The following is an 18,208-nucleotide window of genomic DNA, read 5'->3' on the forward strand; positions in this document are numbered from 1 at the left end:
TGCTGAGTGATTTACATAATCCACGTCCTTATTCCACCCACCAGCTTGAAGAGGTAACTATTTCACTATCATGACCGTTTCAGAGATGAGAAGCCTAAGGCTTGGGTTGCACAAGGGCTCACAGACAGTAAGTGGTAGAGACATAATTTTAATCTGGTTCTGACAGAACCCAAGGCCTGCCCTGCTAACCACAGGGCTATACTGCCTCTGTTGTTGTTGCAGAAGTGAAAATATGCTGCCATGTGTATTATTATGCTTCCTTCCACTATTATCACACTTGTTTGGAAAGGTTCTAGACATAATTTTGTAGATCCTCATGGGAAATTATTGGAAACCAATGATTTTCAAATCAGGAGCATATTTGCCAGCAGTAATTTCCACACACATTTGAATATAGTTGTATCTGCAGATTTTAATTTTAAAGAATATTCTTAAAGCTACATATATTCTCAAAGGTGCATGTATGTGTGTATGGTGCACATGTGTATTGCTGTATGCATGTGAAAGAGGGAGGCAAGAACAGAGAGAGCAAGTGTTGTGCCTATGGGGACTGTGCGTGTCTCATCTTTGACATCACCTTCTTTACAATGAGCTTTCACAGGCGCTTCAGAGAATCATGGGGCACTCGGATGAGCTGATGGACAATGTGCGTGGATGTTCTCCTGGTTGACCTTTGGCACCTCTCTGTCCTGTCCTGCAGCAGCCACCTGTTGTTCTGGACCACCTCTTCCATGTGCACGGCTAGTCCTCCTGCCCTGCAGACAGGCACACGTTTGCTTCATCTCCCAGGGAAGCACACATGCCTCTTCACATGCTCCTTGTCCTCCAACGCCCAGCTCTACGCCAAGTACAGCATGGTAGTTAGGAGCCCAGGATCTGGAATCAGACATCTGACTACAAATCTTGGTTCAGCCTCTTTTTAGCCTTGGAACCTTGGGCAATTAACACCTGTAATAATGGATTTCTCTGTGGGTAAGATGGGGATGATAATGGCTCATCACTCATCAGTTATAAGAATTGGATGTTAATTCAGGGGCAGCCACAGTTCAGCATCCACAGGAATGTGAAGGATAAGGGACAAATAGGGTCTCCACACCTTAACCTGATACATATTTAAATCTCACTTCTACCCCTGTCTTCCAGGGACCCTGGGAAACACAATACGTTAGCAGGTCAAATTCCCACCCCAAATAAAGGATGCTGATACTAAATCAAAAGGCTAGATAGGTATTAGGTAGACACCCAGCCACTGTCACATTGGTTCATATGCTTTTCATATGGCATATACCGTATTTTCCGGCGTATAAGACGACTGGGCTTATAAGAATGGAGTGTGGCCATTTTTTGAGCTCCCCCCACCGTATGCAGCGACCGCAGATTCTCCAGTCCGGCTCGGAAGTTTCAGCACCCGCCCTGAAACTTCTGAGCCTGACTGGAGAATCTGCGGTTGCAGCATACGGTGCGGGGAGCTCAAAAATGGCCGCACTCCATTCTTATACGCCCAGTCGTCTTATACGCTGGAAAATACGGTACCCTAGCCATGCATTGATTCTAAGTTTAAGGAGGTTGAATAAAAATGTCATTCTCTCAAAAGTAACATCTTTTAAAATACACATTTCTTAAGATCAGGAGTTATGCCTCCGTTGGCTTTGGAACACTACATACCAGAATGCTGGGAAATCAAGATGGCTTTAGAAGTGCTAGTGGCTGCATTCTCTCCACTCAGCAAAGCCAAGTCCAAATAAAAATTCTTCTGCTTCTCCTTTGGGGCAAGACTCAGAATAGGGATGGGACTAAGGAAATCCTAATCTTGCAAATGGGGAAACTGAGACCATGAACTGTTAGGAGAATTAAAAATAACCACCCCCCCTACCTATCTCCTCACTGTCTCCCAGCTTTCCCTGTGGTCTCATGTCACCCAATCTTAGGTTATCAACTGGACATGTTTAGAAGTTATGATTCTCAACACACTCCTCACACTGGCTGTGAGCTACCAGGAACAGGAATTCGATTTGATCCACATTTTTATTTCTAGCACCTAACCAGATGCCTGGAACACAGTATTCATTCTTTCAATCAGTCAGCAAACATTTATTTAATGCATGATTGTACCATGCCCTGTCCTGAATGCTGGCTTGAGGCCCTACCTTCTCACACCCATCCAATCATGTGAACAGCCTTCTTTATTTCACAAATATCTACTGAGAAGCAAGTCTTATTTCTCCTCTCACACACCTCTCATGTCTTAGTTTAGGTATCACTTCCTCCTGGAAGCCTTCCTGGATCTCAAGCCACATGTGCCTCCCTTTCTCCATGGCAGCCATGTTTGTGGAATAAAGAAGGAAGGTTTTAAATATTTCTCTTTCTTTGCTGTTTGACTCTCACTTTATGTCAGTTTAATACTCAGATTGCTCTGTAATGTGATTTTTCCTTATTCTTTTTTGTTCCTGTTCTTTAGCTTATTGGAAACAGTGATATTTGTTTTCAAATTGCTTTGCTACAATCTTATTTTAGTGATTGTTTCTGCAAAAGTCTCTGGTCATAGACATGTTCTACCACCAACTTACTCTTTGAGTTAACCTGGCCAGCAAGGGAGCACCTACATCAGCATCACTTATCATCCAAGGTGAAGACTTAAAAAGTGATGGAGCTGGACAAATGACCCTGGCGATCACTGTAATAAATACTTCTGTCTGCACAGTGCTTTAGGGATCTTCAGCTCCAGCACCCACCTTCTACATCGGGCTCTGCCTTGCACAAACACTTGGGCTCCATGGCAAGGACATTTCTCTATGGCAGGGCAGCAAGTGAGTGTTGGGAGAGGAGAGGGTTGTCCATGCAAAGTTTTGTGCAAGGTCTATTTTAAACCTGTTACTGAATTCAATACAATGTGTGGCATTAGCCATCTTCTCTTCTTTTAGCAAGTAGTCCCTCCTCTAAAAGTGTCATGTCTCATGAGATCAGTCTGCAGCAGTAGCTTCTATGGAATTCGTGACAAGGTAGCACCATGTTAACCTCAGTGGGGCTGGCAATGCCTTAGTCTCACTTCCATGAGGCACAGAACCGACCTCTGCCCTCTGTATAGGCCATGTCTTTAGGGCTGCTAAGCCTTGCATCCTCAGCATCTCCAGCTGTGCAGCGGCAGGGAAAATGTCTCCCAGGCTTCATTCTCCACTAACCTACTGAAAAGATGGGTCAGATTTTCTGAGAAGTATGGCAAAATGTGTACCAGAATGTAGCCTCTAATTTCTGTCCTTTGTCCATCTCTGCAACAAGAATGAACACCTCAGGAGTCTTCTCCCCACGGCTTGCCCTCATAAAGTCACAGTGGCTATGCTGTAAGGAGGGGCACAGGGAAACAGGTACTAGGACAGAGGTCAAAAAAAAAAATCATGAGTACTACAAACAGGGTTCAATCGACAAGTTTCACAGAAACTTATGTCATGATTATAAGCAAGAGTGCACTGTGAAGCAGAAAACACTTGGGTAGTAGGATAGAAGAACCTAGATCTCTGGAAGCAGCAAAGCCAGGATTGATGCAATAAAGGAAAGAATAGTGAAGCAGATATACATTTAAGAGGAAATTCGAATTACAATTAATTGAATAATGCCTCATATGGTTCTGCCTTCCAAGTTTTTAATCATTACAGAAGAGAAAATATAGATCTGTGAAAGTGGAAGATGCTCTAAAATGAGATGGGGAATCTAGTGTCTGGCCCCAGCTCCAGACCCGATCCTCAGTTTGTGTGACTTTGGGAAAGTCTGACTTCAAGGGGCTTAAGTCTCCTCATAGCTCTGAGCCCTCTGGCTGTGACCCAAGATCTTCGACACCCATCACAGATAGTCTCCACCTCCCCGAGCTTAAGAGTATCTGCTTGGCATTTCTCCCATCTACTTTACGGTCAACTGTTTCACTTCTGACTGTTCTGGAGTTGCTCAACCCTTCTCAAATTCCAAGATGAAAGAAGCGAGGTCTGGCGTAAATGCCGACAGCCCGACAGTACAGCTTGACCACCTGCTCCATCTCTGGAGCATCTGTGGACACCATGTGTGATGGTGACTGTGAGCTAACCTCGCTCGCAGTCATGCTATTCTGCCCACAGCTGTATGGCCATCCCCACTGACATGGGGTCAGCCAACTAGTCAGCCTTAGGCTCTGACACAGAGAATCCTTCCTAAACAAGCTGGCTCTCTTGTTCGGGATGAGTTTACCATCTTGTTGACCCTTGCTATGAGCTTGGTTGGTGTGTTTGATCCAGTTTCTTACCTCCTTGTTCATTTGCCAGTATAATTTTGCCAGCATATTTGTTGCTTTTCATTTGACTCAGTGGGTCCATTGCAGGAAACTTTTCTAATTGTTTGAGAGTTTAGGAATAGCTACTAATTTTGGTGCGAGGCTAAAGCATACAAAAAGTTCCAGAGACAAAATGTGAGAAACTAATCTTTATATGCATGTGATGTTTTCCTAGATTGATATGGTTAATTTATTTTCAATTGAACTCTGTGGATTTTTGAGTGCCTGTGTCTATTTATAAAAGTTTCCCCCCCTGCTGTCTGCCTAAGGTTAGAGGCAGCAAAAACACAAAGTTTCTGTATAAGGAAAAAACAAAACAAAAACAGATTCTAAGTGAAGATCTGATATGCTCCCACATAAATGAAGTATTGTAGTGTCTAGAAATTCAGATTGTGGAGTGTTTTATGTCTTGAGAAGATCTGTAGAGACATTGTAAACCTCTCCCAACTTCAAGCTTGCATCTCTACATCAGAACAGCCCTGGCTGTCATCTGGTCTTCACAAAATTGCATGAAGATCAAAAGAGACCAGGTATTTGGAAGTCTTTTGAGAATTACAAAGTGTTAAAAATACGGAGATGAAGCATCGCTACGGAGTTTGTGACCTCGAATTTGGTGGCTTAGAACAGCAGTCGCCAACCGGTGGTCTGTGAGGTCCTAAAGGTTGGCGACCGCTGGCCTAGAAGCCTGTTTTGTTTAATCTCAGCTCTGAGTTACAGCCTAGCGCTCAGGTAGATGGAATGTGTTTGCAATGGCTATATCACACAGCTCATAGCTCTGAATATGCACAACCCAAAACACAGTAACACTGACATGTACATCCTGAAAGGACTGGTCAAGTCCTATACTGAAAAGTTCAGACTCACAACAGCCAGTAAGGATGCATTTTAGTAGCTATCTGATCTTCCCACATATTTTATGGATTTGTAATATCTGTTCTGAAAACTAAACTATTTGAATATTTTACACATAAGACAGTGAAATGCCACACCAAGCATTCAGAACCTAACTACAATAAATGTCCAAATAGCCTATATAGTATTTTCCTTTTAGCTTGAATGTCTCAAAACACATCAAAATCAACTTTCTACTCCTGGGAGGTAAAAAGCAATTTTTTTTTTGGTACAACCTTAGAGCTGAAAATAGCACCTTACTGGGAGTTATAAAACCTATTAATTCTACCTCATAAGTTGTATGATTTTCAGACAAATCACTCAATCTCTTTGTCCTTAGTTTTTTCCCATGTGTAAAGAGAAGCTAATAATAGTCAACATCAAAGATAAACAATATTGAATGTGATGTTATGTTAGATGCTGTTCCAGATGGTCAGTTGAATTAAAATATATTTTGTTTTGTATAATGAAAACATATCCAGTGAATTAAAGAAATAGTTATCATAAATGCTTAATATATAATTATTTATAACAGGACTAATCTTACAGTGTTTCTCAAACTCTTTTTCCTTGTGCCCCAAAAAGCCTTTTGCCTCCCCTTAAGTTGAGGTTTAAGCACTGTGTTCCTTTGGAGGGCCACAAACCATTATAATAGCTTTTTTTTTTCTTCACGGCTTCCCCTTCCCCCTTAAATCAATTTTTGCCCCCTTGGATGAACCTTTACCATTGTTGAGAATGTATAGTCTAGTCTAAAGTAATCACTATTGGTGAATTATTTTTTAGGGTACACTTACATAGTGCTCGGCTCCATGCAGGTATATCCTCCCATTTTATAACCATTTTAGGTAACTTAACTACGGTCCTCCAGTTGAGAGATTTGAGCCTGGTGCATCTGGCTCCTTAACAAATGTGGTGTACTGCCTCTCACTTGCCAACAATGTTTGAGCGTTGCTATGTGTGCCTTAACAACCCAGGGCATGCTCAGATTGAACACCAGTGTTTGTGTGTCTTCCTGTGTCTATAGTTGTGTGCCGCAGTGGCTTGGGGTGGTGCTGGCCTTATAAAGACTCTTCTTGATGGTCTGATCTTATCCTGCCTCAGCTACTAGCCCAACAAATGTCCTTTATGGAAGGATTTGTAAAGGGGCTGGGAGGAAAATGCAAAACATAATACCCGATTTTCTTCCTGCCTTCAAAACACCAAATAATCTAGTTAAGCAGATAAAGCAGTTAGATAGACAAGGCAACTAGCACGACAAGAAAGAATATTATGAGAGTCACATGAAAGGACACACAAAAATGTTACTGAGGTCCTTTACTGCCTCCTGCTATTATTTCCCCCCAGTGGTAAGGGTCCTCGGTCTTCTCATCAGCCCCCCCAAAACAAACTTGAGACAGAGGGTGAACAGACGGCTAATCTAAATCACTTTCATACATATCTAGCCTTACTTTTGGATGGTTGACTATATCTGATATTCAGTACACGTTGCATGGATGAATGAATGAATGAATGAATGAACGAACGAACAAATGAATGCTAAGCTCACAAACATTTTACTTATTTTCTATAACTGCCACAAATGCAATGTAATCCTTAAGTTCATAAATTCAGAAGACTATGCCACTCAAAGGTACATCTAAAGTTATATTTTTAAAAACATCTTAATTTAGAACCATCTCTATTTTGAAAATAAAATGTACTTTAGAAGGGAATATAAATGTACTGAGTTGTGAATATAACTCAGAAGTATGCCACTTCCTAAGCACTCCTCAGGATACTTTTATTAGCTCTGCCTCTGAGGAAGTGCTATAAGATTTTTTTCAATTTAAAGTCTGTACTATTTATCAAAGTCCTGCTGTAGACAAAATGCTGAACACACTGGCTTAGGTGTTTTCAGTATTTTGAAAATAGGTGCTGAAAGAAGCATAGAAAAGACTAAGCACCATTCCTGTCCTCCAGATGTTTATAGTCCAGAGGAATTACCCCGGGTCACAGGCTCAGCAATGACATCTAGCAACTTTCAAGAAAAGTCTATTTATTCCTGCTGACATTCCCCAACCTCTGAGGATGCAGAGGTAGTAACATGCTTTCAACCATACACGTAGTTGAGCAAGATTTGAAATTAATGTTTTAATTCCTCTGACCCTTCTTAAAGCTATCCTTTCTTCAAGACCTGAAAGGCCTGGACTCTCTGAAATTCCAAATCACCTGCATGATAGCATACATTCAGTTCAGTTCACAAGCACTGCATCAGGAGACCCAATTGTAGCATAGGTTTCAAAGGGCATTTGTCCTTGCGACGCCCAGGATAACAATGCATTTGTGCTCTCCACTACTCTGTGTTCACTAAAAATCGAGACACTCTCCTAGGAAAATCAAGCCAAGGTCATCACTCAAGCTGTGCCCAGTGCAAATATCCCGGAAAAATTTGCTCGTGATTCAGAATGACTGTGGAAGAGCAAAGGACCGGTTCTGACTCAAAGACCGAGCCAATTATAGAGGCTCTTAGTTAGGATCAGCGGGGCTCATGGGAAAAGACCACTTGGTGAACATGTGAGAGGCCTTGTGAGCTGGTCACTGAACAACCGTGGGAGCTCCAAGTGTGCCTGTGATGTGCTGCGTGGCTGAGAACTCAGCCCCTTTGAGTTTCTTCTTTCCCCTCCACCTGACAGAAGTTACTTATGAGCAGCGCTGAATATTCTAACATACTTATTGATGCTGCTAAGGGAATTCTGTCCAGCTGCCCTGGCCGGGGACTCTTGTGCTATAACTGGGGCCTGGCTACACAAACTCCTGCTCAAGGCTTGGCCCTTACACAGGGCTGGGAAAATTCTCTGTGCTGGTTTCAGGTGGACGGATTCCGAGTTGGAGCTCATAACACCTTCCTGGAAATGCCTCTCTCCCAATTCTATTACTCTAAGCATATATCCACCTATAATCACTCTAAGACAAATGTAGACTTCATTTTTTCCCATCATTCTCCTCCAGAAGTGAGTACACTAACAGTGAAGTGAAAAGAATGTAGAAAGGGAACCCTAGAGCTGTAGTCTGCACCTTGTAGAGAAGCAGAAGGCGATGCGGGCATATCTGGGAGCAGCAACTCCAGCAAGATGCTATGTGGAAGGTCAAGAACGTAAATCTATGACGCCGCTACATGTGGAAAATAAACTAGCAAAACAAATTTCAAACTGGTGACTTCAGCCTGGCTATGTTTGTATAACACCAGCGAAACCAGTTGGAAAAACAAAAATTGAATCATCTTGACCGTCAAGATGACACAAATTATGGCTGGCCTGCTGGTTTCCCTCTTCTTCTTTTTTAAGTAACAGAATCAAATAATTATTTAAGTAAATGTATTATCTAATTGTTGCTAAGACGTGATAAATGACCTTAACATTTTTAATTACGATCAACCCTGTTGCTTATCCATAAACACATCATCCCTAACACTCTCTTCTGTTGTTTGCTTCTTTCAAATATCCCCTGATAGACTAAAAGGCATCAGGTGACTAAAAGACCTAGAAAAGTTAGACTCTGCCTAGCTGTGTGCTTGGTGACAAGGCTACTGTTCTGCTTAAGCAGCTGAAGATGCTGTTCACATCATTTTCAACTGCCCAACACTCTTGAGGAAATCAAGTTCCTGTTTTAAACTTGACTGACCCTTGGGCAACATCCAAACCCACACGTCATCACCTGCTACCCAAACCCAGCAACAGAGACAAACCAGAGAGACCATGAAGCGATAAGGAACAAAGCTGACCCGGAAAGATGCTTGCAGAGCAAGGCCAACTCAAAACAGTGCTCCTGCTCACAGGCTCTATGATGACAATCTTCCCTTTTTTCACAGGCAGGGCGTCTTTCATCTTCAAGAATTGCAAACACTGGCACTTTAATCCTCACAACATCCTTGGGAGCTAGGCAGGTGGTATGAGTTATGATCCTTCATATTAAAGATGGGAAGGTGATAAAAATTAAAGCACATCAAACAGTATCAGCTCCATCACATCAAAAGACCCATGGCTTTCTCAGGATAAAAGAAAGAAAGCAAAATAAAAGTGGAAACTTTTGCATCTACTTTACTAAGTTTCACACTGGTGTTAAGGTCCGACTAGTTTTGAAACTCTAAAGCAGGCGTCCTCAAACTACGGCCCGCGGGCCACATGCGGGTGTTTTTGCCGTTTTGTTTTTTTTACTTCAAAATAAGATATGTGCAGTGTGCATAGGAATTTGTTCATAGTTTGTTTTTAAACTATAGTCCGGCCCTCCAATGGTCTGAGGGACAGTGAACTGGCCCCCTGTTTAAAAAGTTTGAGGACCCCTGCTCTAAAGCGTAAGGAGTTTAATTATTACATTGTTCTAAGGGGCAGAGCAGTCTCTTAGAAAGGCAGGCATTCTTTTTTAAGTGCTTTATTTATGAAAAACACCAGCACAGTTGAGTCAAAAAATGTTCTCTTGATTCCATCTGGTCCCATGGCCTCTCCTTAGCGTGAGGAGGAGGTGACATTTGCCCAGGAGACTGAATAAACCTGCTCCTGCGAGTCCTAGAATGGTTGAGGACCTTTGCAAGGAAGAGACCTCTGGATAAATCAGAGTCCCAGGCACTTCAGGCCAACAGGGGAGCCCCCTGTTTGCAGAAAGCAGCTTTCCCGTGCCCTGAGGAATTAAGAGAGTGGAATTCATTTCTGCCTTTGGGACTTAAGAGCCAATGCAAAATTGAACACACCCCTAGACCCCACAGAACGTAAATAAAAAATCAAGAGTTGGCCTGGAAGAGAGGACTACTCACAGAAGGGGCCTGGGTGCACTTTCTGGGGGACTGACAGGGAGTAGTCTTGCTCTGAGATTTCTCCCGTGTTTCAACAAGTCCTTGCCTCTGGAAGGGGGAGGAAAACAGAAAGGGCTCCTGCACCATTCCCTTCACAGGTTGGGACCTGCGACAGGGTTCCCTGCTCTCCACCGGAGCCCAGGCACCAACCTGTGATGGGGATTTTCAGTTAAAACAAGAGCTGCCCTACTGTGGGAGCCAGGCACTGCGGCATCCCCACCCTGAGCAATTGTCCAGGACTCAACACTTCTCTTTCAAAATAATCTTCTTCTTCTTCTTCTTCTTCTTCTTCTTCTTCTTCTTCTTCTTCTTCTTCTTCTTCTTCTTCTTCTCTCTCTCTCTCTCTCTCTCTCTCTCTCTCTCTCTCACTCACACACACACACACACACACACACACCCCAATCTTTGCAACCCAACTTTTCTCAGACCCCACTTGAGACTCCCAGCCTGGGGCGCCCCCGCCCTCCCTTTGGAGCACCCTTCACAGGTGGCGCGCCCATCCCAGTTGAGGGAACAGAAAGGGTCCCAAGCTGCCTGGAGTGGAGGCATGGAGATGAGGGCACATTTTCCCCTTTCCGGCGGTGCCAAGGCTGTCAGCCCTTCGCAGAAGGAAGCTCCCAAGGAGTGGGCCGCTGGGGAAGAGGAGGGAAAAGGTTGCGCGGAGCCAGGGGGCAGGAGAGGGCCACTTTCGGGAGCAGAGGGGTTGGGAATGAGGCGGGTGAGGGAAAGGGGGCGGAGGGAAGGAGGCCTTGGATGGGGAGGAGGAGCGCGGGAGGAGAAGAGGCAGAGAGAAGAAGGAGGGGAGAGGAGAAGATGAGAGAGGGGGAGTGGGGTGGAGGGAGGAGGTTGGAGAGGGAGGCGGGAGGAGGGAGAGGCGGTGCCCGACGCGCCTTTTCAAGTCTCCGCGCCCCCATCCCCCCGCGGCGGCCCAGGGGGCGGTGGCGCGGCGTCGCCTCCCCCGTCGCCTCCCGACCCCTCCCCCGGCCCCTCCTCCGCCCCGCGGCCCGGCCGCCCCGCCGGCGGCGCTCGGGAAATATGAAGAGGCGCTGCAGCTGCGGCGGCAGTGGCGGCCCTGGCAGCTCGGAGAGGCGCGCGCTGCAGCGGCGGCCGGGGCGGGACGCGGCGGGGCCGGGCGCGGAGAGACCCGGAGCGCGGAGACGGTCGGGCCGGGCGCGCGGGGCCCGCCGGCGCCGAGGGAGCGCGCCCCCCGCGGCCCCCGCGCCGCGCCCCCCAGGTATGGGGCCCCGCGCCGCGGCCGCCTGATCGCGGGCCTGGCCCGGCCGCTCGCAGGCTGGGGCCGAGGAGCGGATCCGCCCCCGTGTCCCCGCGCCCGAGCACTCGCCCCGCTCGCTGTCTTCCCAGGCTGGAGGCGCGAGGGCAGAGCGCGCGCGGCGCCGCGGCGGGTCCCGGGGAGCAGGGGCCCCGGACGCCTAGCGGCTCGAGTGGTTCGGGGCGCGCCGGAGGTCCCGGAGGAGGACTGGAGATGTCCTGTCTGTGCCGCCTCCTGCTCACCTACCTGTTCCCGGCCCTCCTGCTCCACGGTGAGTTCCGGGGAGGAGGCGGGTGGCGACTGATTGCCCGCCGGAGCCCGAGGGTGGGAGCCCCGCGAGCCGCAGAAATCCCCCCGCGGAGCCTGTCTCCATCGCGGCAGCTCGCGGTCCCCGCGCCAGCCCAGCGCAGCCCCGCTTCCTCCTCACCCCGTTTCCTAGGCTGCGCGCCCCTCTCCCCTGGCAGCGCCCAGAGCACCCGGGCGGCTGGAGCTTTCTTTCTGGAAGGGCGCACAGCCTCCCACACAGGACTTTTTATCTCCTGGATCGGTCGCCTCCACTCCTAGGGAAAACTTTTATCCACTGGTGGATTTCCAAGCTGTAGACTTGTCACGAAATCGCAGGCTCCGCGATCTCGTTTCCAAAGTGTCAGCGCTGGAGGGGCTCTTGATGTGGTCCACGCTTTTATGGGACTGGAAAGAGAAACTGGGATTATTTAAGCAGAAAAACAGCTCGCGCGCAGGGGGGTTTCTGGGTCCCTTACTAGGACTAGTGTTTTTTTTTTTTTTTTGAAAGGCTGGTGATGGGGTTCTCTCCCAAGTAGACTGGACGCAGCCTCAAGGCGCAGGGGACTTCTGATAGCCAAGGAGTAATCAGGAAAACCAGTCTCCTAAGTTCACCGGAACCTGACTCCCTTTTCCCCCCTCTTGCCGTGGCTTGATCGTTTTGTTTCTGTGCTTCATGTGCCACATTTTTCTCAGGAGCTCTAGTAAACTCTTACCCAGAGAACATCAGCGCCTTAAAAGCGTTCCAGGAATTGCTCTGAGAAAAAGAACACACTTGCCTGGGAGCCGCCAAGGCAGATTTTGTGCTAGAATGGTGTTGGCCACCGGGACAGGCAGCGGCAGAACACAGGGTGCTGATTCAGAGGTCCTGAGCCAGCTTTCCTCAGTGGGGACACCTGACTGTCCAGTGGAGTGTCTCCCCCAGGAGCCTAGCTCTCCGTCCTCAGTCCCTACCACAACCGCCCCCGACCTCTGCAGATCACTTCAGCACCCTCCAGGACAACGCCATTTCTGAGTGGGAACCACAGCGGATGGATGGATGGAGCTTCAGAATGCATTGCAGTGAGCACTGCCCAGCAGGCTGTGACCACACTAGAAGACCTAGGAAGGTTAACCTGCAAGCTTTACCTGGCTGTTTTTTTTGTTTTGTTTTGTTTTGTTTTGTTTCATTTTTTCTGGAGTCCTACTTTGGGCAGGGGGCTTGGGCGGTGCAGCTCCACAGGCCTTGCAAACATGTTGGGCTGGGCCAGATTGCCAAGGTGTATTCTGCACTCTAGTGATTCCCAGACTTTAAAAGTCAGGATGGAAGAGCTTGCAAATCGAGGGCCAAAGAGAGAAGGTATAATTATAGGGTTGCACTCCTAGGCCCATCTGCTTAGAATTACAGAGTAGTTTTCATCTTTGGCTGAAACATGAAACAAATCAGAGCCAATGAACAGATCAAACAGCAGCTGCCACACACACCAGAAAAAAAAAGAGGGTGAGGGAGATGAAACAGAGAAAATTGTTCTCTTTTTAAAAATCTGTTGTAATATCTGTGAAGAAAAGAGATAGTATGGTGAAATGGCTTTAAAATGAAAAATTACTTAACATTTGTCAAAAACAGATTTTTTTTTTTTTTTTTGCATGAAACATTGACTTTTGAAGTACAAAAGCCATCCTCAGAGATGCAACCTGGGCCAGTTCATTCTGATCTTGTTCTCCCTCCTCTGAGAGGCGGGGGTTGTAATTATACTTCCTACCCCACTCCACCCAGCTGGGATTTTAATCGCTGGCAGGTAATAAGAGCCTAAGTATGTCCATAGTGAGGTCTGGGGATAGCCCCAAACCTCCAAATTTGAATCTGAGTTGGCTTGAATCCTTGGGATCAGGGATTACCCAGACCCAGCTGTGCCCTATGCTGGAAGAACAGTCTGAACTCCAGATTCTGGAGGACTGTGGAGCCAGACCTCGCGTGTGTCTGCACACGTGTGCGCACACTATGTGCATGCGTGTGTATGACAAAGAGGATAAAAGGTTAAAAAACAAAGGTCTGCAAAGTTTAATTGGATGACATGGATAACCCTACAAAAGTTATCCCATTTTAAAGTGAAGCTACAATGACAAAGTTATTAATATTGAAGTCCCCCAAAGGATCTACTTAGATCCTGCAGAGAATGTCCGACTCTAGGGAAGAAAATAAACAGGGGGTAGTTGTTCAATGTATAAATCCTCAGGACTTAAGAAAGGCTTGTCATAACTCATTAGGATAAAGGAAAACACCAGGGAAGAATTGGGTATTCTCCCTTTCCCCCCTTTTCTTGCCTGATTTGAAGTAGTTTTGACAAAAAGTGGGTATTAATCAGCCTAACCTAAGAGAATGGCTGTGTCGTACTGTAGTTAGGGGTTTTGCAAGCACTTAAAATTCTGTAGTAACAGATGGTGCTTGATCACAAATATTTTAGTAGACATTATGAGTCTGAAGAAATTACCTGAAATCTCCTTAGAATGGCTTAATGATTTCTTCCTGATAAATAAGCATTTTATTTTGCTAACCATGGGGCACTTTTTATCTATTAATGGTAGTGATTAGTAGGTAAAAACGTATTTCTGAGATTATAAATATTCTGTGACAAACATTCATAAATTTAGTTTTAGACATCATTAGACATTGTTACACTGATAAATCACATTAGTATGATTAAAAAGTACACAGGCCTTCATGAAGATTCTGTGTGAGGATGCTATTAGATTTGGCATCCAATTTTCTTCTCTCTCTCTTTTTTTTTTTTTTTTTGGTTACTTTTATTTCAACTAATTGCAAGTTATAAATCACCTTTAGGTCCTGTTGGTGAGAAAATTAAGCTCTGGTAAGACTAGAGTCCATTGTTTATTTTTGCTGTTTTTTTTAAACTGGAAATGTCGTGCAAACTCAAGTTCCAAATTTGATGGCATAAAAGTATACATGTCAGTGTTACTTTCCTCTCCCTCAACTTCTAAAAACAATTGCGTTTCTTAATCCAAATAAAACTATTGGCTGTTGTGAAGGTATGCAGCTGGAAGATGTCCATTATCACTGTTTTCTTTGCTTAGATGAAAAGCCACAAAAATCATTCACTTCCAAAAACACCGATTAGCATGAGGTATTCCAGAAAAAATGGTGCTTTAATGTAGAGCAAAGTGATAATTCTCTTTGATTTTAAGTTTTGGAGCTGAGGTTGACAGAGATGTTCTTATTCCACACTGCTGTTTACTTTTGTAAAATTCATGGACTTTTCTGAAAGGTGAAGACATTTTTTAGCTAGTCCCTTTTATTCAAGCATATATTCTCTGAAAAATTTTAAAAGCTATATATTAACAAATGATAGCTTACCCAACAAAATGTGAGGAAATATTTTAAATAGGGTTAGAAAAAAAGAATCTTAGAAATACCATTTTACTGTAGATAGTTCTTGTAAACAAGAAAACATTGTCTTTTACCCCTTAGTCATAAAATGAAATGTTAAAAAGGAATATGACTCATCTGTTCATAGCAGGGCAATATTCTTAGACAGATGTTAAATATTACTTTGTGAAATAAATTGACTTGCTTCAAACATATGGTTAAGCAGATCTATAATCGCCATGCTCATTCTTTTTTAAAAAATGTTTTTATTGATTTTATAGAGAGAGGAAGGGAGAGGGAGAGAGAGATAGAAATATCGATGAGAGAGAAACTGTGAATGGCTGTCTCCTGCACTGGGAATTGAGCCTGAAACCTGGGAATGTGCCCTGACCGGAATTGAACCAGCGACCCCCTGGCACATGGGACAGCATTCAGCCAACTAAGCCACACTGGCCTGCTGCCATGTTCATTCTTTTTCTACCTAAATGATAAAAGACCTAAACATGAGTGGATAATAGAGCTGTGTAATTGCATATTGTTTAGGGACAGACTGCAAACTTTATGTAATCAATTAAAGTAAAGCATAAAATGTTTAAGACTAGAAACATAAAATGATAGGTTAGTGATTATATACCTCTACTGAAAACTTACATAGCAGGGCATGTCAATAGACTCTGCCTATAGAGTCGAAGTGATGACAGAGGAAACTTCAGTAAAAATCCTGCCATCATCGTCCAATTGTGACTTCTCACTCTGTCAAGATTTTATATGTATAGGTCGTTCAGTTCTCTTCAATCGGGGAATAAAATTATTCTGGAAAGTCACATGATAGGTATCTAGGTGGAAGAGGGATATGATGTCACTCCAAAATAATTAACGATAGTCTGTTCTCTAAGGTTTTCCAGATCATTCAGCTGCCCTACTATGTGCCATGTGTCACTGCTTGCTAGGGATAGGGGTTGTGAGGAGGAGCAGTCCCCCTTTCCTGAAGAGTCCTGCAGAATATCTAGGGGTGAGGAAGAAAGGCTTATTGCAGAGCCCCAGAGCTGGGAGGATGGCGCTACCATTGACTGCAGCCTTTTCTCCCCTGGGAGTCCCAGCACACCACACACACACACATATGCACACACACACACACACACACACACACACACACCATAGGCACACACACACACACACACACACGACTGTGCTGAAGAGCATGGGTGTGCTACAGACCCCAAAATGTAAATTTAGCAATTGATGGTTCAACCCTGATGTCTAGCCTGGGGACCATGGCATCAGAAGAAAAAAGCAGAGAAAATTACCTCATGTTCAACTAAAGTCAAATGGAGCCAGGAATCTGAAATTTTGACTTCATTATACTTCTCTTTTAGATATGAAGTTTTAAAGAATGCAAAACCAGCTCTCTTTGCTTCTATCTAAAATAATAATAATAATAATGGACGTAAAAACAAGAGCTTGTTAAGCACAGGTACCCATGTGGTAGTAAAATCTAGTAAGTCTGTGATACATACGTGCTTTTATTCCCAAACATGAAAAGCTGTGCTGGAGTTTATCTAGCAGTATCCACTTCAAAGCACACATTTACTGTAATGGCTGCTTATTTAATTGGGCAGGGCAATTTCATGGCTAAGCAATTACCTGCATTTAATCTAATCAGTCTCATTTTATCTGCTTCAAGTTTTGAGGTATCACACCAGTTCTAACTTGAGAATATTTTCTCACTCTGATTATCAAAGGACTGCATGTCACATTATATAAAATACAGAAACATGCAAAGTGAGCGAGAAAATAATCATTTAAAACCCTCTACCCAGAGACAACCATTGTTATTATTTTGATATTATACTTATTTAGCCTTTTTAGTTGTTGTTTTTTTAAGCATTAAAGTACATATAAAGACACTAATCTGATCAAAGGTTAGTTTTCAAAGTATGCTTGAAAATTGTTTCCTTCCCAACTAATTTTACATTTCATTATGTGTAACCTGGTTTGGAACTTTTGGTTCTAATCTAGATAGGCAGGTGAAAAACTAAAGAATATATCTAGAAAAATCAGGAATGTGGGTATAGAATATACTGTCTGTACTTTTCCTCTCCCATGTAAGAAACAATGGTCCATGCCTAAAAGATAACCTCACACATAGTAGTCTCTCAACTCTTTATTGAATGAATGAATATTGACTTTCAAAAGGCAAGCAGTCACTGTACCCCTTCACCCTTCTGTTTGGTCCCATCATTGGCCTGGGTTGCTCTGTGAAGGCACGATGGGTTTAGGAATAAGCTTCGCTGCGGATGACTGTAGTAGAAGCCCTATCTTTGCCCCTGTGTAAACTGCTAAGGACTGCTTTCTGAATGCATAATCTGACCAATTCAGTTAGCCGGTCACAGAGGCTTTGTATTTAGGGTGTAAATCTCTGCAGAAATGGTCAACCCCATGCTTCCTTTCCTTCAGGAAATCTGTTTTTTTATTTGATAGCATTGGGTTTTTTTGCTCTCAGAAGAGTAGACTATTGCATTGATGATAGTAATTAAGATCATTCTACAGTCATTTACGATTATTGTTGTGGAGTAATTTATTCCTTGGGAGTAAATCACTCATGCGTACACACACACATGCATGAATACACACACATAGGCACACACACACAAACAGGTGCACACATGCGTGCACGTGAATAAACACTCCAGAACCCCAGAATCTCATTCAGTTCTCTGGAAGCGGTAATCAATGAAATTGTACCCTGAAGTCTTCAGGAATTAATTTGTTTTCAACAGGTGGACAATTTCCTTCCAGAGTCTACTTTTTTCTCCTACACTTGTCATAGTATTTGTGGTATGTATTAGCTTCTTCTGGGCCCAGGTCATGGGCCCTGAAGCTGGAGACCATTTTGTAGTGAAGCATTCTGATAACCTCCCGATTCACAATTCCACTGGACGGGAACAGTGCTAAGGAGAGCTTCCAGTGTAGTTGGCATCATGGACTAGCTCTTTATGAAGCACTTAACAGTAAAATGTGGTTCTCCACTTACTCCTTTCTTTACCTGTATAGTAACCATCATTTGACAAATGAGACAACATATGCATAAAGTGGATTATAAAGTGTTTACAAACTTTAGTTATCACCATTATTATAATTATTACTAAACATATGCATAAAGTGGATTATAAAGTGTTTACAAACTTTAGTTATCACCATTATTATAATTATTACCTTATACAGGAAAAAGGGCACATATCAGATGATGTAATCCAAAGTTACCTTGAAGACTGAAAACTC

The 18,208-nt window shown here is 44.1% G+C and overlaps 1 protein-coding gene across 1 annotated transcript in view; it reads left to right on the top strand.

Annotated features, from left to right (window-relative positions):
- The first annotated feature begins 11,032 nt into the window (after window positions 1-11,032).
- The window catches only part of APCDD1 (APC down-regulated 1), a 30,612-nt gene continuing 23,436 nt past the window's right edge, over window positions 11,033-18,208 (top strand). Inside the window, exon 1 of the mRNA XM_008159770.3 lies at window positions 11,033-11,551. Within this exon, the coding sequence (XP_008157992.1) occupies window positions 11,494-11,551 (58 nt within the window). The 5' untranslated portion in view covers window positions 11,033-11,493. The remainder of the gene's footprint in view (window positions 11,552-18,208) is intronic.

The sequence above is a fragment of the Eptesicus fuscus genome, chromosome 12 (genome assembly GCF_027574615.1).
Source record: "Eptesicus fuscus isolate TK198812 chromosome 12, DD_ASM_mEF_20220401, whole genome shotgun sequence".
Lineage (NCBI taxonomy): Eukaryota > Metazoa > Chordata > Mammalia > Chiroptera > Vespertilionidae > Eptesicus > Eptesicus fuscus.